Source organism: Canis lupus, chromosome 22 (genome assembly GCF_003254725.2).
Source record: "Canis lupus dingo isolate Sandy chromosome 22, ASM325472v2, whole genome shotgun sequence".
NCBI lineage: Eukaryota > Metazoa > Chordata > Mammalia > Carnivora > Canidae > Canis > Canis lupus.
In genome coordinates this window covers 45,556,573-45,575,778 of record NC_064264.1, presented here as the reverse complement: position 1 = coordinate 45,575,778, position 19,206 = coordinate 45,556,573, and the positions used below count along the sequence as shown (strand labels likewise).

Sequence of the window (19,206 nt, the reverse complement as noted above, 5' to 3'; positions counted from 1 at the left end):
AAGGAGATAAGTAGTATTTCAGCCACTGGGTGTCTCTCCTGCTCTACATTATATAAATGTTCACTTCCCTCATTCAGGTGAAAAAGCATGTTTAGATTTCAGGAAGAGAAGATCAAATAACTCAAGAGGCATAATTTCTTTTTAAACTCCTTACATAGGCAGCATTCCAGCTCTAGAAATAACGGGACAATAAGCCTGGGATTGTTATAGTAATGGAACAAGACAGAAAATACGCTAAATGTATTAACACTGTGGGTCAGTAAAATTCTTCATGCAATTCTGTCTTTTGAATCTTAGCTTTTATTTTTCCTTCTTAGTATAAAGAATTAAATATGGCATTCTTTTTGTTTTATTTACTCATAGTACTTTACAGAGTATCTATTACAAGATAAAGTTTCACACTCCATCCGTTACAAATCCGCCATGAAAAGAAAATCCTCAGACTATTTACTGAGTAATCAGAATAACATAGGAGGAAGGTACTTTTGAAAAGAAGACATCTGTTAGTAGCAAAAAAATGTTTTAGGAATAATCAAGATTAAATGTACCTTCCAGGGGATCCCTGGGTGGCTCAATGGTTTAGCACCTGCCTTTGGTCCAGGGCGTGATCCTGGAGTTCTGGGATCGAGTCCCATATCGGGCTCCTGCATGGAGCCTGCTTCTCCCTCTGCCTGTCTCTCTCTCTCTCTCTCTAATGAATAAATAAAATATTAAAAAAAAAAATAAATGTACCTTCCAGAAAAGCTAACATTATAACCAACAAATTATTTCCTTCAGATAATGTATTAAATAACCTGCACTAGCTCAAGACATTTGTGTCTTGTACTTTGTTCATTTACTATTTTTACCTTGATCCTGCCCAAAAGATAGTCTAAAGATAAAATGTGGATTCTGCACTCACTGTTCTTTTAAATAAATTCCCTCTAGAAAAAAAAAAAAGTCCGTTTTTTTTCTTTTCAGTGATCAATTTTACTTTTGTCCTGTTACCATCCATCATAAGAAAACAATCTATATTTGTTCACTGTGAAATTAAATTCTAATTTTTAGATAAGTGGGTACTAAGTATTAAATTTCACCTATACACAAAAGAAGAATACTGTTAAATGAGCACGCACCAGGTGGCAAACACATATGTTATAAGGAAATGTGTAGATTTTAAGGCAAGCTTAATGGGAAAAAGCACTGGCAAAATTCAGCAGGAAGAAAACTTACAGGAAAGCTTCAAAAAACTCCGCTCCAGCTAAATGATGGGAGATGGGAGAAAAGAGGGTAAAGGAGACAGTCACTGGGTCATGGGTGCAGCACTCCCACCTACCCCAATGTCCATGCCACCCTCAAGAGTTTCAAGATATATCCTAATTAGTCTAAACTCATCACAGAAATTCCAACACCCCTGCCAATAAGGGGTATGCCTAACCCTTTACTCACAAATTCGTCTACCCTTATCTTCCTTCTGACACTTTCACTTACATTTCTCTTATGATGTTGTAGAGCAAGGGCACGTGACCCAGTTTTGACAGGGAAATCTGATGAGGAAGCTTCTAAGAAAGGTTTCCTTGCTCTCAAAAAAGAGATACTGAATTTTGTCATTATCTAGATTCAATGCCCACAAAGTGAACTGCAGTTAACTTTGGACATGAGGGAGCTAGCCTAAGGACAAAGCTGACAGAAGATAGGAGGGTACAGAGATGCTAAATAAACCACTGTGAAGAAGCCTCAGAAATTCTTGTTATATAAGATAATTTCCTTATTGTCTATACTACATGCATTAAAGTTTTCTATTACTTTAAAGCAAAAGCATTCCAACATGTTACCAGAGCCAATATCTGGAATCTTAAAAACAATGAGATAGCAGATGTGACAGAGAATAATATTCTGATGAAAACCAGACTACTTTGGATGATAATACTTTAATTCTCAGGATTCTGACTACTTATTTTGGTTTCTAACAAGAGCACAACTATAGTCAGTGAAGGTTCTAATTTTTTAAAAAAGATTTTATTTATTTATTCATGAGAGAGAGAGAAAGAAAGAGAGAGAGAGAGCGGCAGAGACACAGGCAGAGGGAGAAGCAGGCTCCATGCAGGGAGCCTCATGTGGGATTCCATCCCAGGTCTCCAGGATCACACCCTGGGCTGAAGGCAGGTGCTAAACTGCTGAGCCACCCGGGCTGCCCAGATTCTAATTTTTTTAAGAAGCAGTTTTACTTTATTCTACCTTAAAATATAATATTCCTATATAGTATTTTGTCAAGTAGCATCATCCTTGCCTTAGTTTTTTTTTTTAAACCTAGACCAATCTATAAAATATGAGATTAACTGCAGTCTAATAGATACAAAATACATAATTTGTTTGAAAGAAAGCAAATTATAAAATCTAACCAGAATAACATGTAACATTAATTGCAGCTACTCACACCAAGTTATTCTAATTCAAACTCCTTAGACATACGGCTTAATAGTCAATTCTCAGTAAAAACCATAGTAAATCAATTTTCCCTACTCAGGGCAGAAAATTAGACAAATGAGCAGAAGTTTCTAAAATGAACTGGGATTATTTCTTGGAAAGAAATTCCACACCTGAGGCTACGTAAGTAGGAAGAATCCTTCTCAAGGCTCTACTGTAAAACCAACATGATACCAACCAATGTGGGACATGGACTTTTATTTTTTTACTTTTAAAAGATTTTATTTATTTATTCATGAGAGCACAGAAAGAGGCAGAGACATAGGCAGAGGGAGAAGCAGGCTCCCTGCGGGGAGCCCAATGTGGAACTTGATCCCAGCACTCCAGGATCACACCCTGGGCCAAAGGCAGACACTCAACCACTGAGGCACCCAGGCATCCCGGGACATGGACTTTAAGATCATTGGTTCTGCACATTAGAATCAACTTGGAGCTTTGACAAAGCTCAGTTGCCTGGCTTTCACTCCAAAACCAAATCTTTCTAAGTCTCAGGGGGTAGACATTTGTATTTTTTTTTAAAGTTCTCCAGATGTACAGTGATGGGTTGAGGACCACTGATTTATTACACTTTGATGTAGAATTAATCATATTTTAAGGGTTTTATACATTTTAATCAATAAGATGATGTGAGTCCCTAGAAATTAAGCCAGCCACATAACAACTTTGAATACTTTTAAGTACTGCTGGTACTTGTTAATAATCAATCCCCACAGATTAACCTTGCACTGAATCATGCTTAATGAAAATCCATACTATAGTGAGGTTTTGCCCCTCATTTAAATGTTTGTTGGTGATATGACCAATGTAACTTTCTCCATTCTAGTATAAGACAGATTTCAGACATAAACATAAACATCAAATCAAACTCAGTCTTGGAGAAGGTAGCTCAGAGTCAGGACTAGTTGAATGAGAATGGTTCATGTGAACCCTAAGAAAAAGCTAAGCATTCAGGATGTTGGAAAAAACACCGGAAGATACGGACAAGGTTCAGGGTGAGCCAGGGCAAGTATGGCTGACATTCAGTGGCCCAAAGGTGGCAGAGGCCACAAATGTGACCACTCTGTGGCCTACAGTCAATGTTCAGATGTGTAATCAGGAATGAGGAAAGAGACCATAAATGAAAGCCTGGATAAGGAAGCAAAACAATCACTATAGGATCTAGTAGAATCTCAAGCATCCACAAAATAAATAAAATAACCTCTTTTTTTTTTAAAGATTTTATTTTATTTATTCACGATAGACATAGAGAGAGAGAGAGAGAGGCAGAGATATAGGCAGAGGGAGAAGCAGGCTCCATGCCAGGAGCCTGACGCGGGACTCGATCCCGGGACTCCAGTATCGTGCCCTGGGCAAAAGGCAGGTGCCAAACCACTGAGCCACCCAGGGATCCCCATAAAATAACCTCTTGAGCTACAGGCAAATTGCCAGGAAGGCAACAGGTGAAAGAGCTTTTGGATTAAACTACACCATAGGCTGTATAGTTTGCACATAAAGTGACTGTAGCAGAGCATTCAGGGACTGCTGAGTCTTTACCAGTCCTAAAAATAACTGTCACATGAAATAATAAAGACTTATGGTTAAAAGGGACTTCACAAGCAAATTAGTCTCTATCCAATGCTATCCAATGTCTATCCAATGCTATCAGTAGACCTGGGTTTCATCTGTCTATCCAATGCTATCAGTAGACTAGGTTTCATCAATGCCTTTCCAAACTACAGAAGATAAATGTCAAAGTTTATAAAGATAAAAAAATGGGGCACCTGGGTGGCTCAGTGGGTCAAGCAATGGACTCTTGATTTCAGCTCAGGTCATGATCTCAGGGTCATGAGATCAAGCCCCGAGTCGGGCTCTGTGCTGGGGGGCTTGGAACCTGCTTGGGCTTCTCCCTATCTCCTTCCTACCCTCCTCCAATCAATCAATCAATCAATCAATCAATCAATCAATATAAAAGAAATGGTAGGACTGAAGTAACTTTTAGTAATGACCCATACTGATCCACACTACTATTAAGAAAAATTTAACCTTTAAGTTTGTTTGCATTCAAAAATAATTCGAGGGATCCCTGGGTGGCGCAGCGGTTTAGCGCCTGCCTTTGGCCCAGGGCGCGATCCTGGAGACCCGGGATCGAATCCCACATCAGGCTCCCGGTGCATGGAGCCTGCTTCTCCCTCTGCCTATGTCTCTGCCTCTCTCTCTCTCTCTGTGACTATCATAAATAAATAAAAATTTAAAAAAATAATAATAATAATTCGAGTAGCTTATCCCTTTTGTCATTTCCTTCACAAAAAGAACTTTATTTGAAAATGTTTGGGTTCTCATTGTGTCACCATGTAAATATTTTTTCAGACTAAAAGATATTAAAAAAATTTCTCTCTTCATACATTAAGTTACTGGTGACCTGGTGTCCATAACACATGTTCCTTGAGTTAAATTTCTATCTGTGGCAATATACATTTTGAACTAGGCAATTGGTTTCATCTAACGTAGTCTCAATTTCTGTTCTACCTGCACCCACTTATCTTGATGGTCAATGAGATTTAATGGGTTGAATTTCTCTCTAAGCAGACTGATTCTTCCAAATGGGTAATGAACTCATTAAGAAGTAAACTCCTAATCCTTTGTTTTGATAGACATTCTACAATCTCAGTCTTCATTCTGACATGTTAATTTACAAATCTACTAAAATACTGTATAGATGTTTATCATTAATCACAAGAAGTTGTTCATTTCTGTTTGGGCTAGGAATCTTGCTTCTGTAGGGCAATACGTAGTCAATCTAAAATTTTGACGAAATATTTATGGAAGTAAATTGGATTTTGGAAACTTTACAAACTTTGATCATTCCTAAAATGGTTGCAAGCTCCCACAAAGACAATCCCTAACCAGTTTACACAACTTGGTGAAAGGACAGCCATATAAAGTAGTGCAGTTTCTATCTCACTTAAAAACTGATTTTCCAATTTAGGTTGCTCTATTTATTAGCATTTTTCTGTTTATAAAGATTAATGCTAGGTTATCAAAAAAGCAAAAAGGTTTAGAATGTATAGAGAAAACTAAAAACCATCCATAATTCTACTACCCAAAACACAGAAACAATCTGTTAATATTTTTGTCCTTCTTTCTGCTTAATTATCTGCCTTTTTTAACATACTTCAAATTATAAAATATAAAGTTAAATGTTCTGCTTTTCTAACTTAATATTATAGCTATTAAAATGCTGTAAGAGGATTCACTTACCATCTGCCTACTGTTGGACACTTAAGTTGTTTTTAATTTTTAATATTCAAAAAACATAACATAAAGATATTTGTGCATAATTTTTTTCTATATTTAGGATATACACTTATGTATATATATATTCTTACCAGATTCTCCAGCACCAAAATGATCAAATGGATTCCCTTCAGCATCTGGGTTTAGTAACATCATTTCAAATGGGATATCTTCCACCTGAGAATTCTCATTGTCATCTCTGCACGTATACTTGTCTGCATAAAACACATGCCACGTTTGTGGATATGGAATCTGGGATACTGTCAGATTATGTTCAGTCTGATTCATGGTCACTTTAAAGAGAAAGAAAACAAATGTTTTCATTTTAGTCATATAATCAACTCACAGAATTCTTTTGTTTTGTTCTTACTATCTTGAAAATCGAAGCCCTGGTATAGTACTGGAATAAGGTCTGTAAATCATAAGGCAGATAAAAATAACGTATCTTAACCAAAGGAGTCACTATAAAAGTATTGTGAAACACCACAAATGACATTTTGAATCTGAATTTTAAATATTTCAAAGTCTTCAAGTAGATCTTTTTATTGTGGTAAAATATATATAAACATAAAAGTTACCATTTTAACCTTTTTGAAGTGTACAGTTCTATGGCATTAACTACATTTCACAATGCTGTGTAACAACTGCAGTGATACTTTTGAAAATTGGATTTGAGTTAAAATGGAGCATTCAACTCAGGGAATCATTATTATACCTAAAAACTATGACCAACAAATACCTTCAAAAGATTTTCCAGAATCTTTTTCTCATTGATCATTCTTTAAAAAGGAACTGAAAGGAGAACATAAATGACCAGAATATAAGAGCTGTTATACTGGGTCAGGTCTATATGGCGGGGGCATGGGGAGTCTTATGAATGCTGGCATCACACGGATCTGTGTTTGAATCCTGACTCCAATACTTACTTACCTTCTGTGTAAACTTGAGCAAGTTATATAAGTAATGACACTTTCTTCATCTGTAAAATGAAGGTAATACTTAGAGCAAAGAGCTGATAGGAAAACTAAAGTTATAGGAGTCACTTAGCATGACACCTGTCACACAGTAGTTACTGAATTATGGGTTCATTCTCCTTTTCCTTTATTTAAGACAAGATAGTTATCCTAATAAGTGTCCTCCAGGGTAATCCTGCTCCCCTCTAGTGATTTGAAAATGTGTAGGGACAGTTCTGTTGTCACACAGTTGAGAAGGTCCTTGGAGGGAGGCTGTACTAAGCCTCATGCAATCCAAGGTAAAGTTTCATATAATAAAGACCTGTTCTGCCCCAAATGCCAATAGCAGCCTTCTGAGAAACACTTAATGATGTCTAAGATGCCTTCCAAATTTGAAACTATGACTCTGACTTAAGAGGCACTCACTAACACCACCACAAAGTTGTAGGAGAGTAGTGTCTCAAACGCTACATATAATAAAAAGAGTAGAAGAGTTAAAGGAGGAAGTGTTGGTGCTATTACTTAACAACCTTGCAACTCACCAAATAAATTACTTAACCTCTCAAAATGTGCTTTTTCAGTAGTAAAATTAAGATACCTAACCTGTCTAACTCAGAGTTCTTGTGAGAAGCAAATGAGACAGTATATGAAAATCCCATGTAAAGAGTATAATTCTATACAAAATATTCTTAAAATATAAGATTATGATGGTCTCAATTCCCAACTCTAGATTGCCCCCACAGCATGCCAGCTAGTCTTTCTCAATTGAAGAAAAAATCTTTTTAAAAAAGATGTTATTTATTTATTTGACAGAGAAAGAGATCGCACAAGCAGGGGGAATGCAGAGGGAGAAGCAGGCTCCTCACTTTCTCAATTGAAGAAAAAAATGCCTTTTTTTTTTTTTTTAAGATTTTATTTGTTTATTTGAGAGAGGGAGCACTGAATTAGGGCCAGAGGGAGAGGGAGAAGCAGGTTCTCCAATGAATGGGGATCCTGATGTGGGACTTGATCCCAGGACCCTGGGATTATGACCTGAGCTGTAGGCAGATGCTTAAGCAACTGAGCTACACTGGCTTATGAACTTATTAATTTTCTTAGGTGTCATGATGCTATTGTTGTTACGGAGAAAAACGTCCCTACTCTTTTAAGAAGCAAGCTGATATAGAAGTGGGGCAAAGTGCTCATGACGTCAACAGCTTATTTTCATATGCTTTGATTAAATACAAAAATCACAAACATACAAATACAAAGCAATGTAACAAAATATTAACAGTTATTGAATCTAAGCAAAGGATATACCAATGTTAGCTGTACTACACTTTCACTTATTGAAAACTTTCCAAATAAAATGTTTAAAAAATGCTATTTTGGGAGGCACCTGGATGGGTTAGTTGTTGGCTCAGGTGGTGATCCTGGGGTTCTGGCATCAAGTCCTGCATCAGACTCTTAATAGGGAGCCTGTTTCTCCCTCTGCCTATGTCTCTGCCTCTCATGAATAAATAAATACAATCTTTTTAAAAAAATGCTATTTATAAGTTGTCTTTAGAAATGAGATACAGGTCAGGATACAAATTTTGAGGACTTAGACTTTACACCTGGGAATTTCATGAACTATATTTAAAGTGGATAAGATGATTTTATTAACAATGCCATAGCATTGCTTATTTGGACTATCCTAATTTAGCTGACGTTTATACTGTTGTTTTTTGGTTCATTTATTTATCTTTTTACTGTATAGCTTCTTGAAATTGTAGCAAAGACTCTAGTTTCCATTAAATATTTGAAGACCTTTAATAAGAATTTAATATACGATTAACCTTTTAGTGGCTCAGAAATTAGGCTTTTAAAATGTGCAGCTCACAATTATATAATCTGGACCTTATAATATAAAGGTTCTGCTATGTTGCTGTTTTATCACTTGCACTCTTTTCTTAGATAAAACAACACAAAAATTAACCATTATATTTTTCACCAATATACTTTTTAATGTTTTTTCGATTATACAGATTTACATCAAATAAAAACAAAAGTGTGCTTCAAAAGTGATAATGGCCTTCAGTTTTTTGTCTTGTGGCCTGTTTCAGTTTTACCAAGCCTGGGAAACAAGCCTCTTGACAAAACTGTATGTTCATTGTTTTTGAGACAAAAGACTACCACACAGCATGCATATTCCATGCTGATGTAATTAGTATCTCACATATTAACAAAACTTGAATTGCAAAGAATAATGTTACATGGCTAGCTGCCCAATCATGTTATAAAACAAAACGAATACTGTTAACAAAAATACACAGAATAATAAAATGCTAACACTTTTAAATGATTTATAAAATATTCCAAATGCACAAAAGGAATTACTGTGCATGATATTAAAAAAATACTGAAATGTTTTATAAGTAAAATATTAGCTCTTGTAACCTGACAGCAAATTACCCTGAATCTCCTTGCTAATTTTTTTTACATAAAGTCATAATTTTCAGTGCTTTTAAATGTCTCGTTTGCTAGCTTTAAAAACCTACAAAATAGTTTTTATCATTTTTTAAAAAATCTGACATTTTATGACTTTACTAAAAGGATGATTGAAAAATAATTTCTCAAACATTAATTTGGGGCAATGTATACTCACAAGCAACATTTGACACTAAGGAATTTTTCAAATCTGCTAATCTTTTCATAGTTCACAGCAGCATCAGTTAAGGTTTTACATAGAAGTTTGGCATAGTTAATGAACTCATTACCAAATAGGCAAAAAGCTATTGCTTCCTAAAAGTCTCATTAATGGCCAGGAAATGAGAAATTATCTAAAAATATGTGGTACTACTACATAGTGATGAATTTAAGGATATGCTTTTTGTTTCAATGCATCAAAGGTCCTGAACAATTACATACTATATATACGATAACTAATATGTAAAAGTTAGAGAATATAGATTTTCTTAAGACTTGGCTTTTGTTGCTGGGAAAAGAGTTGATGAAATTTGCAGAAACCTAATTTATTTCAGGTCCCAAAATTTAACAAAACAATATTCATTCCTCACAAATTCCTATTTTCTGAGATCTTCCATTCCAATAATTCCAAAGAATACCCTTGCATTCAACAGAAGAATAGAGAAGAAGGAAAAATAGTCTGAGAAACAGCTGTAAGAGGTTTATAAGTTATAGCCTTATATATAAGCAACTCCATCCTAAAGAGTTATAATTAAAATTGCAGCAGTTTGATTTTCAACCTTCTTGTGGTATGGGTAGGTAAACTGAGCCTCGAAGAAAACAGGCAGTGATTCTCAGTTTAGCAGTCTTTCCATTGTACCGTGCTGTCTCCCTGTACAGAAGGTCTGTGACCGAAGGTGTATGACTGATACAAAAATGTTTTTGCAAGTGCATATAATACACAGTATGATATTAACCAGGAAATATAAAAAACTAAATCAATTACTACAGCTCAAAGCTTTAAACAGCCTGCTAAGTTTTTACTGGAAGAAAAAGACCAAATACAAAGCAATCAAACTACCAACCAAATACAAAAGGTGCCAAATACAAAGCAATCAACCTAGCAACCAAAAAAACCCTCAATCTCTTCCACAAATGGTGCTGGGAAAACTGGACAACCACATCCAAAAGAAGGAAATATATATACACAAAAATAAACTAAAATGGATTAAAAACCTAAATATGAGACCTGAAATCATAGAAATCCTTAAAGAGAACACAGGCAGTAGTTTTTCTAACATCAGTTGCATCAACATTTTTCTAGATATGTCTTCTGAGGCAAGGGAAATAAAAGCAAAAATAAATTATTGGAACTACATCAAAATAAAAATCTTCTGCACAGCAAAGGAAACAACCAACAAAACAAAAAGACAACACGGGAGAAGATACTTGCAAATGACACATCTGATAAAGGGTTAGTATCCAAAATATATAAAGAACTTATACAACCCACCACCCAAAACCCCACAAATAAACCATTAAAAATGGGCAGAAGACATGAACAGACATTTCTCCAAAGAAGACATACAGATGGCCAACAGACATCAAAAAAATGCTCAACATTACTCATCATCAGGAAAATGCAAATCAAAACCACAATGAGTTATCACCTCACACCTGTCAGAATGGTCAAAATAAAAAACACAAGAAATAACAACTGTTGGCAAGGATGGTGGAGAAAAAGGAACCCTTTTGCATTTTTGTTGGGAATGCAAACTGGTGCAGCCATTCTGGAAAACAGTATGGAGGTTTCTTAAAATTAAAAATAGAAATACCATATGATCCAGTAATTCCACCACTGGGTATTTATCCAAAGAATATGAAAACATTAATTTGAAAAGATACACACACCCCTATATTTACTGTTGCATTATTTACAACAGTCAAAATATGGAAGTGACCCAACTGTCCATTAACAGATGAATGGATAAAAAAGAAATATATATATATGTATATATATATATATACACACATATGTACACGCAATGGTATAATAGTCATAAAAATGAAATCTTCCATTTGCAAAAATCAGTCAATAATCAGAGAAAGACAATTACCATATGACTTCACTCATATGTGGAATTTAAGAAACAACACCAACTAACAAAGAAAAAAGACCCCCCCCCGCCCAAAAAAAAAGACTCTTAACTATAAAGAACAAACTGATGGTTACCAGAGGGTAGATGGGTGGAAGGATAGGTGAAAATGATGAAGGGGATTAAGAGAACATCTATCATGATGAACACTGAGTAAGGTACAAAATTGTTTGATAACTATATCACACACCTGAAACTAATATAGCACCCTATTAACTATACTGGAATTAAAATTAAAAAACAGAAACAAAACACCCTTCAAGTCCTAAGTTCTATGACAATTCAACCTACAAATACTTAGTAAAAACTTAATTACTAGGGTATTGTAAAATTTCATTCTCATAGTACCATGTAACTAACATTCATAGTACTTACCACTATTCCAATTTCACATTTATTTACATTGATCAGATTCATCCCTGTCACCCTCACTAGCCTCAAGGACCAAGCAAGTGTATTTTGGTCTCTGATTTATCACAAGTGCCTTGCCTAGTACATGAAACAATGGGAGTGCTCAGTGAAATGAGTAGACCAAAGGAGCCCTGCTGCTCTGATTGATTTTATAACAAGTAAATAAGATGTGAAGTGGTAACTATAATATGTGCTGTGGAAGAAAAACAAGCTATAGAAACTCAAGTGTTGGGCAGCCCGGGTGGCTCAGCAGTTCAGCGCAGCCTTCGGCTCCAGGGCGTGATCCTGGAGACCCAGGATCGGGTCCCACATAGGGCTCCCTGAGTGGAGCCTGCTTCTCCGTCTGCCTGTGTCTCTGCCTCTGTCTCTCTTTTTCTCTCTGTGTCTCTCATGAATAAATAAATACAATCTTAAAAAAAAAAAACTTAAGTGTTAATAACTAAATGGAGGGAAGAGCCAAAGAGGGAAAGAAGAACAAATAGAGGAAAAACCTATGCAAAGGTACAGGATGGCAATGAAATAAAACAAGCAAGCCTACAAGTAAAATGAGGCAGAAGGGGACAGTGCTGTGAGATAACCTGGGGGGTACACGATGGCTAGACCACGATGGCTTTGCTGATCTGGTTAAGGAGACCTGTCTGTGTCCTAAGAGTCGCAGAAAATGACTGGGGTATTTCTGGGTGTGATGAGGAAGTGATTGTGTCATGATCAAATCTGCTGTTCAGAAGGATCACTCTGGTTATAGGGGGCACCAGTATGGCTGTAGTGGCTAAGTAGAGACTACTGCATCAGGCACAAGATTATGGCAGCCTGGAATAACATGGTGGGGGCAGAGATGTAGAAAAATAGATGAATTCCATAGATACTTCGAGGTCACTTACTGACAGATTGGGAGGGGATGGAGAGGGCAAAAAGGGAGTGTTGGAAGACTCCATGGGTTCCAGCTTGTTTACTGGACAGATGGTGGTGCCAGTTCCTGAAACAGGGAACACTGCAAGAGGAAGACAACGAAGTTTGGATGGGCAAGATGATGAGTTGGTTTTGGACATTATAACAAGTGGAAATGGAAGGCTAGAACTTTTTACACATATGTGGAACATTTAAATGACCAAATTGTATGGAAAAGAAAAGATAACTGGTAATGAGTACTTGCACAAATTTCCCAGTTAAGTTCTGAATATCAGGGGAAAGGGAAAATTATGTAACTGTCTCTTTGATGTCTGAATCTAGTCATTCAACATTTCTTCAGCATACTGTCAACATCATCTTATAAATCTAGATAAAAGATCCCCACATCCTGCCCCACAGGATGGCAAAGATTGGGGGAGCTTCTACTCTTTTTTTTAAAAGATGTATTTGTTTATTTGAAAGAGAGAGAGAACATTAGGTGGGGGGGGGGGGGGGAGGCAGAGAAAGAATCTAAAGTGGACTCCACACTGAACGCAGAGCCTAATATGGGGCTCGATCTTGCAACCCTGAGATCATGACCTGAGCTGAAATCAAGAGTTGGGTGCTCAACCAACTGAGCACCCATGCACCCCTGGGGGCTTCTCCTCTTATCCGTATTCTAGCTAGCTGCCTTATGAGGGACCCAGAGAGCTGCTGAGACTAGGAAGACCAGAAGTTCAGAAAATGGCAATGTTTCACTTGACCAGATTACAAGAAGATTCAGAGTCGCTGATATGCAGAACGGTAGCAGAAATATAAGGGGGGGAAAGGGGAGAAGGATAATTCCTATTTTTTCTCATGGCTGCTTCACATTTACTAATGTCTCCTACAACCAATTAACTTCCAACGGTAAAATGGGTAGCACAGTATATGCTCTTCATTTCTACAGGAATTAAAAAAGAGTTTCACTAATTCTGGATAGTGCACCCTAATACTTGGGATAATGTTGATGAGAATGGAAGGGTTCAAGGATACAGGCAACTAGGATAACAAAAGTAGAGCTTCTCCAGAGGCAAATCTAGAAGTGTACAAATGATGGCATGTTGGTACATCCTAAAATGACATACTGTGTCACCACACGACAATGACATGTTGCCAAACAGCATCACTTCAGCTAAATCATGCAATTAACTGAGATAATACATGTTTAGTGCTTAGTTCAATGCTAGGAGATAATAAGCATTCAACAAATGCTGTTATTTATCCCATGCTGCCACTGGACCAAAATACATTTGCCATATTGATATGAATTACTTAACTTGTAAGAAGTCCGAATGAAGTAAAGTATGTCTTTAAACATTATCTGGATATTTTTCAAAAATTTTTAATGATAAAGGGAGGGAAATGGCATTCTATCCTTTGATCAAGGAATACTTCAGCTTAAAATGTACTAAAGAAAATGTCATCACGGTGTGATGTGTCATGAAATACCTTGGTATGAAAACAAAAACTTCAACATTTAGGAGGAAAAAAGAACATATCTACTGATCACAGAAAAAATGAAATACTCACTTGTCAACTGAGCTTTGGATAATTTTTCACCACAACTATAACCATGACCGCTTTCCTGTAGCTTTAGCCATTCCTGGGCTTGGAACAGGTAAAGTTTAGCTTCTTTTCCAACAGCTACTGCTATGTTGTTGATTCTGACGCAAAGAAGAGCATGGTCACCTTGACATTAAAACAAAAATTATTAACTAGTTTTGTTTGTTACAGAACTGACATGATAAGACAATTTGACACCTCCATTTATCAGAATAGGAATTTAAAGAGCAGTTTTTCTTGCTGTTCTTATTTTTTTAATTTTTTAACTTAAATTCAATAAACTAATATATGGTGTATTATTAGTTTCAGAGATAGAATTCAGTGATTCATTAGTCTTATATAATACCCAAGAGTACAGTTTTTCTTAAATCTCACTCAACTGGGATCCCTGGGTGGCGCAGCGGTTTGGCGCCTGCCTTTGGCCCAGGGCACGATCCTGGAAACCCGGGATCGAATCCCACATCGGGCTCCCGGTGCATGGAGCCTGTTTCTCCCTCTGCCTGTGTCTCCGCCTCTCTCTCTCTCTCTCTGTGTGACTATCATAAAAAAAAAAAAAAAAAAAAAATCTCACTCAACTAGGTAGACTACATTGGAATGAATATCCTATCCAGGTGCAAATCAAGAGACTACTCGTATTAATTATCCAAATTAATGTGTGGTGTCTCCTTACACTTCCAATGAAGAGTAATGCCATTTCACAGAATACACAGCAACATCTGCTGTACGTGGACATTCACTATAACAGAACTTTTGCCTCATTTCACAACCACTCCACATCTTTAATATTGGTACATAAACTCTCTATAGAAATTTCCCAGCAAAGTTTCTCTTGTTTTCCAATATAACATGCATGTTAATATTTAATTATACTTTTAATGTAAAAAAATAGGCATAGTTAATAGCAAGAAAGTTTAAAGAAATTAGTTTGGGGGTAGACATTTTACACCTGATAAAAAATTTGACATTTGTGACTTTTACAAGAAAACCTGCAGAATAGATGTTGTGAGACATTACAGAATAACCCTGGTTGCACACACTGAGTACATTTCAGGCCCTGAATGAAATTGCAAAAAGTAGTTGTCTCTAGGACTGTCGATGAGAAGTAAAGCAGGAGACTTTTTTTCATTTTAAGATCTCTTCTCCTGTGCTGTTGTCACATTTGTTATTATAATTATCACTTTGATTAAACATTTTAAATAAATGTAAATGTATAGTATGTATCAAGGAAATGTCCAAGTCTCCTACATACATTGATTATATTATAAACTATCCAAAATTTTAGAAGTGACTCGAAGGCTTAACATCTTAAATTGCATTCTGAGTTAGTTTATTATTTCAGTATAGTTTGGTATTATTATTTTTACTAAATTCAAATTCACTAAAAACTGGTAATAATAAAAATACATATATACACACACATAGAAAGAGCACGTATGTGTGTTAATATACTTGGAATACTCAACTCCTCAATCTTCCTTGAGATATAGGATTTTCCTGTTTCTCCCCCATGTTTACCAAGTAATCATGAAATATCCGGGTTGTCTAAGTCCCTCTGCTAGTCATGAGTGATAACCACATCATAGCTTCTACATACCCCAGGTTTTCCAGCACTGTGCCTGTGCCATTTATTGTAGTGTCTTTCCTATCATTGACAATATACAGAGTACAGTTACAGCCAGCTGATCAAAAAAACTAAAAATGTGACCTAAAAAATAATAACAAAGTGTTTCTAAAGTTTTTTCTTCACCCAAGTTCTGTGCCACACTGAATTTTGGAAAACTAGGTTACATTCCCTTCTCTCAACTACTTTAAACATTCTGAATTAAAAAAAAAAAATTCAGGTTCCTCTGCCTTTATACCACCAATTCTGTAATTCTGCAATATATGAAATTTCCATAACAGCTTCTTGTTTCTATTATCGTCTATTATCTTATTTTCTATTACCTTGTCTTCTATTATCCTCTCTGGGGATACCAAAATACCTTCGTGTTTCTAATATCTTATTCTTTCCCATTATTTTCTCTTCTATTAATCTCTGTGGGACAACAGTCTGACGCTGCATCTTTTAATGCTAAAAAACTGTATAATCAAGGATACCAACCTCATCACGGCAAATAATTACGTGCAATACAGCAGCAGTGAAAGAGAGTACCAAAAGTATGTACCAAGAAAATCACTTAAATTTTGAGAGTGCAAATACAGCAAAAATTAGAATGAGTTGCAAATTCATTCATTTTACATTTATTGATTTTTGAGGGAGACCAGAAAGTAAACCTCAAATGCAGTTCACGTTGGAGAAGGGCCAGGTCATATGCAAATGCTGAAGCTCCCAGGGCACATTTATATGCATTTCCGTCAAGTTAATTCTAGGCCTTCTGGTCCACAGAAAACCTACTCCTTCAGTTAGCGGAGTCATCAAACTGTCCTAGCAACTGTGACCACTAGATTAGCAGGTGTTTTATTTGGTTTCCAAAACCTCTGTGCTTCACGTAGGTTTTAGCGAATTTATCTTAAAAACAAAGACTAAACCCAGTAAATCTAGGTTCTGGAGCTTCAGTGCACGCCTACGTCCAGAGCCTTAGTGTATATAACCAGGCTGAGACAGGAGTGAGCCGACGATGCTTCCTTGGGGGAAGGATCTCGAAAGATGCAGCGGAGAGGTCCTCCGTACTTCGGTTCGCGTCTGCAGGGAGGGTCGGGGGAACGGTGCTGTGAGCGCAGAAGACAGTCGCGGGGCGCTGACCCGGAATGGGGGGCGGCACTGATGCACCCCACGATGCCGGCGGCGCGGGGCGTCCGGGCGCGGTGGCGGTAGTGCCCCGCGTCGCCTCCGCCCTCGCCAGCCCCCCCTCCGGCGAGGCGGGGGTGGGGCGGCCCGCGGGCTGGGCCCCCGCGCCTGCACCCTGCACCCCGCTCCCCGCCCCCGCACCTACCGTGGAACTCGAAGTGGCCGATGCTCTGGCCCTGAGCGTCTCGGGCCGCGGCGCTGCTGAAGCTGCCCCGCAGGGTCTTGCCCTGGCTGCCCGGCGGCCACCACCAGCAGGTGAGGGCCACCGCCAGCAGCCGCAGGCCTCCCATCCCCCCTCCCACTGGCACCCACGCCCGGGTCCCAACCGCCTGCGGCCGCCTCCCTCCACACGTCGGCACCGGGGCTGAGGCAGGAGGGCTCCGGGCCGGCGTGGCGGGCCCGCCCCCGGGAGACTGACAGCCCGTGCGGCAGGCCCCTCGGCCGCCGGCCCGGCCCACCCACCAATCAGAGGCCGGGAGGGGCGGGACGTGCGGAGGCGCGCGTCCCATCGCTCCCCCGCCTGGTGGCTAGTTCCCGCCTTTTTGATGGAGACTCAGAAGGATGTCGCTTCGGGCTACGGAAACAGCATTGCCCTCGGTCGTGTCGGCGCGTGGTGCCACTGCGCATGCGTGGGGTGGCCAGCCCCGCGCCCGAGGGCTTCCCGGGGTGCGTGTGTGTGTGTGTGAGACATTCGGGAAGTACTGAGAAGAAGCGCCCGGCGACATCGTTTCTGGTGAAGAATGCAAAGATGATTGCATTGTGCTTGTGCAACCTACGGGACGTCTCCACGTTAATGTCTCAAAGACACCTAACGGCACAGGGCCGATTTTAAACTCCTACGTTCCGGTCTTCTTGAATGATACCATCAGACAGCTGGGAAGTATAGCTTAGAACCCTACATCCAAACATCTCAATGAAACACACGTCTGTTGGCGCCTCTTCTGGGCCGCTCTTGGTATCCAGGCCATCGTGGCATCATCTTCCTTGGCCTGTGGCAAACTGACCTGCTCCGAGTCTTCATTTTCTCCAGTGGGACACGCACAGCCCATCTCTACCCTAGAGACACAGAAAGCTTTGGGAAACGCAATTTGACTGCATCACTTCCTTCAAAGGCTTTTTGATCGCGGGTAGCACAGAAGCCAAACTATTTAGACTATAATATAGATGCTCGCAGGAAAACACTTATATGTTCACTGATACAGTGCTTACATGTGATCACGAAAAATTGGACGCGATCTGATAATATTGTCTCACGTTTTAAATACAAGGGAGCTGCAAGTGCTACAGGCCCAGAGGGTATTTGGAATGGTCAGCCAACTGACAGGGGCTCGGTAAGGACGAAAACTTGAGAGACTCGAAAGCTATATATCATGGAATTTGGGGAATTTTAGGGTAGGAGCATTTGAACTTTTCCTGTCTGTTACCACTTTTCCCCTGAAAAAGGTGGTAACAAATGACATTTCCACATATACTGGGTATTATTCTTTTTATACTTTGCCAACACATTATGTGAAAAAGGAAAAAAAAAAAAAAAACAAACCCTAACCAAGATATATTTATTCATCCATTCAACATTAACTGATCATATATTCTGTGCCAGGCCTGTTTCCATGGCCTTGGCATTACAACAGGAAACAAAAACAAGCCCCTGCCTCCCTGACCAGTACCAACGAGCAGTTCAGCATAAGTGTTGATGACTTCAATGGAGAAAAAGAAGAATAAAGTGGTTCTGCAGGGCTGGGGTAGAGCTTGCTATTTTAATTGGGATGGTCAAGGAAGGACTCTCTGTAAGGGTGACCCTCGAGCTGAGAACTGAAGTAAGGGTAAAAAGTAGGCAGATATCTGGGAATGGGCATCCAGGCCCAAGGCGGGTAGCATGCCTGGCAAATTCAAGGAGAGACAAGGCGGGCAGGCAGGCTGGGGCAGAGTGGGCACGAACCGGAATAGTTAGGGCAGGAACTAGGGAGCATCTGTACCACGACTGCCAGCAGCCTGCGTTGTCGCTAACAATGTCCACCACAAAGCAAAAGGCATTTTGCAATTGCAACCTCCCGCTTCCACATTTTGCAACCAGACAACCCCTGGAGTTCCCAGCTCAATTCGCGAGTCCACCGTGGAGACGGTTTTCAGTGCAAGAAGGAAAAGAAGGCAATCATTCCTAACTCCGACCATCCGCGTATCTAGGTAAAGCCTCATCTATACTGGTGTCACTTACAAAACGTTCCAGGACCCCGCTTCC

The 19,206-nt window shown here is 38.8% G+C and overlaps 1 protein-coding gene across 1 annotated transcript in view; it reads right to left on the bottom strand.

Moving 5' to 3' along the window:
- Window positions 1-17,355, bottom strand: part of GPR180 (G protein-coupled receptor 180) — a 32,148-nt gene extending 14,793 nt beyond the window's left edge. Inside the window, exons 1-3 of the mRNA XM_025441095.3 lie at window positions 17,113-17,355; window positions 14,147-14,305; window positions 5,832-6,032 (exon numbers count right to left, since the gene is read on the bottom strand). Coding sequence (XP_025296880.1) covers window positions 5,832-6,032; window positions 14,147-14,305; window positions 17,113-17,257 — 505 coding nt within the window. The 5' untranslated portion in view covers window positions 17,258-17,355. The remainder of the gene's footprint in view (window positions 1-5,831; window positions 6,033-14,146; window positions 14,306-17,112) is intronic.
- Window positions 17,356-19,206: the final 1,851 nt, after the last annotated feature.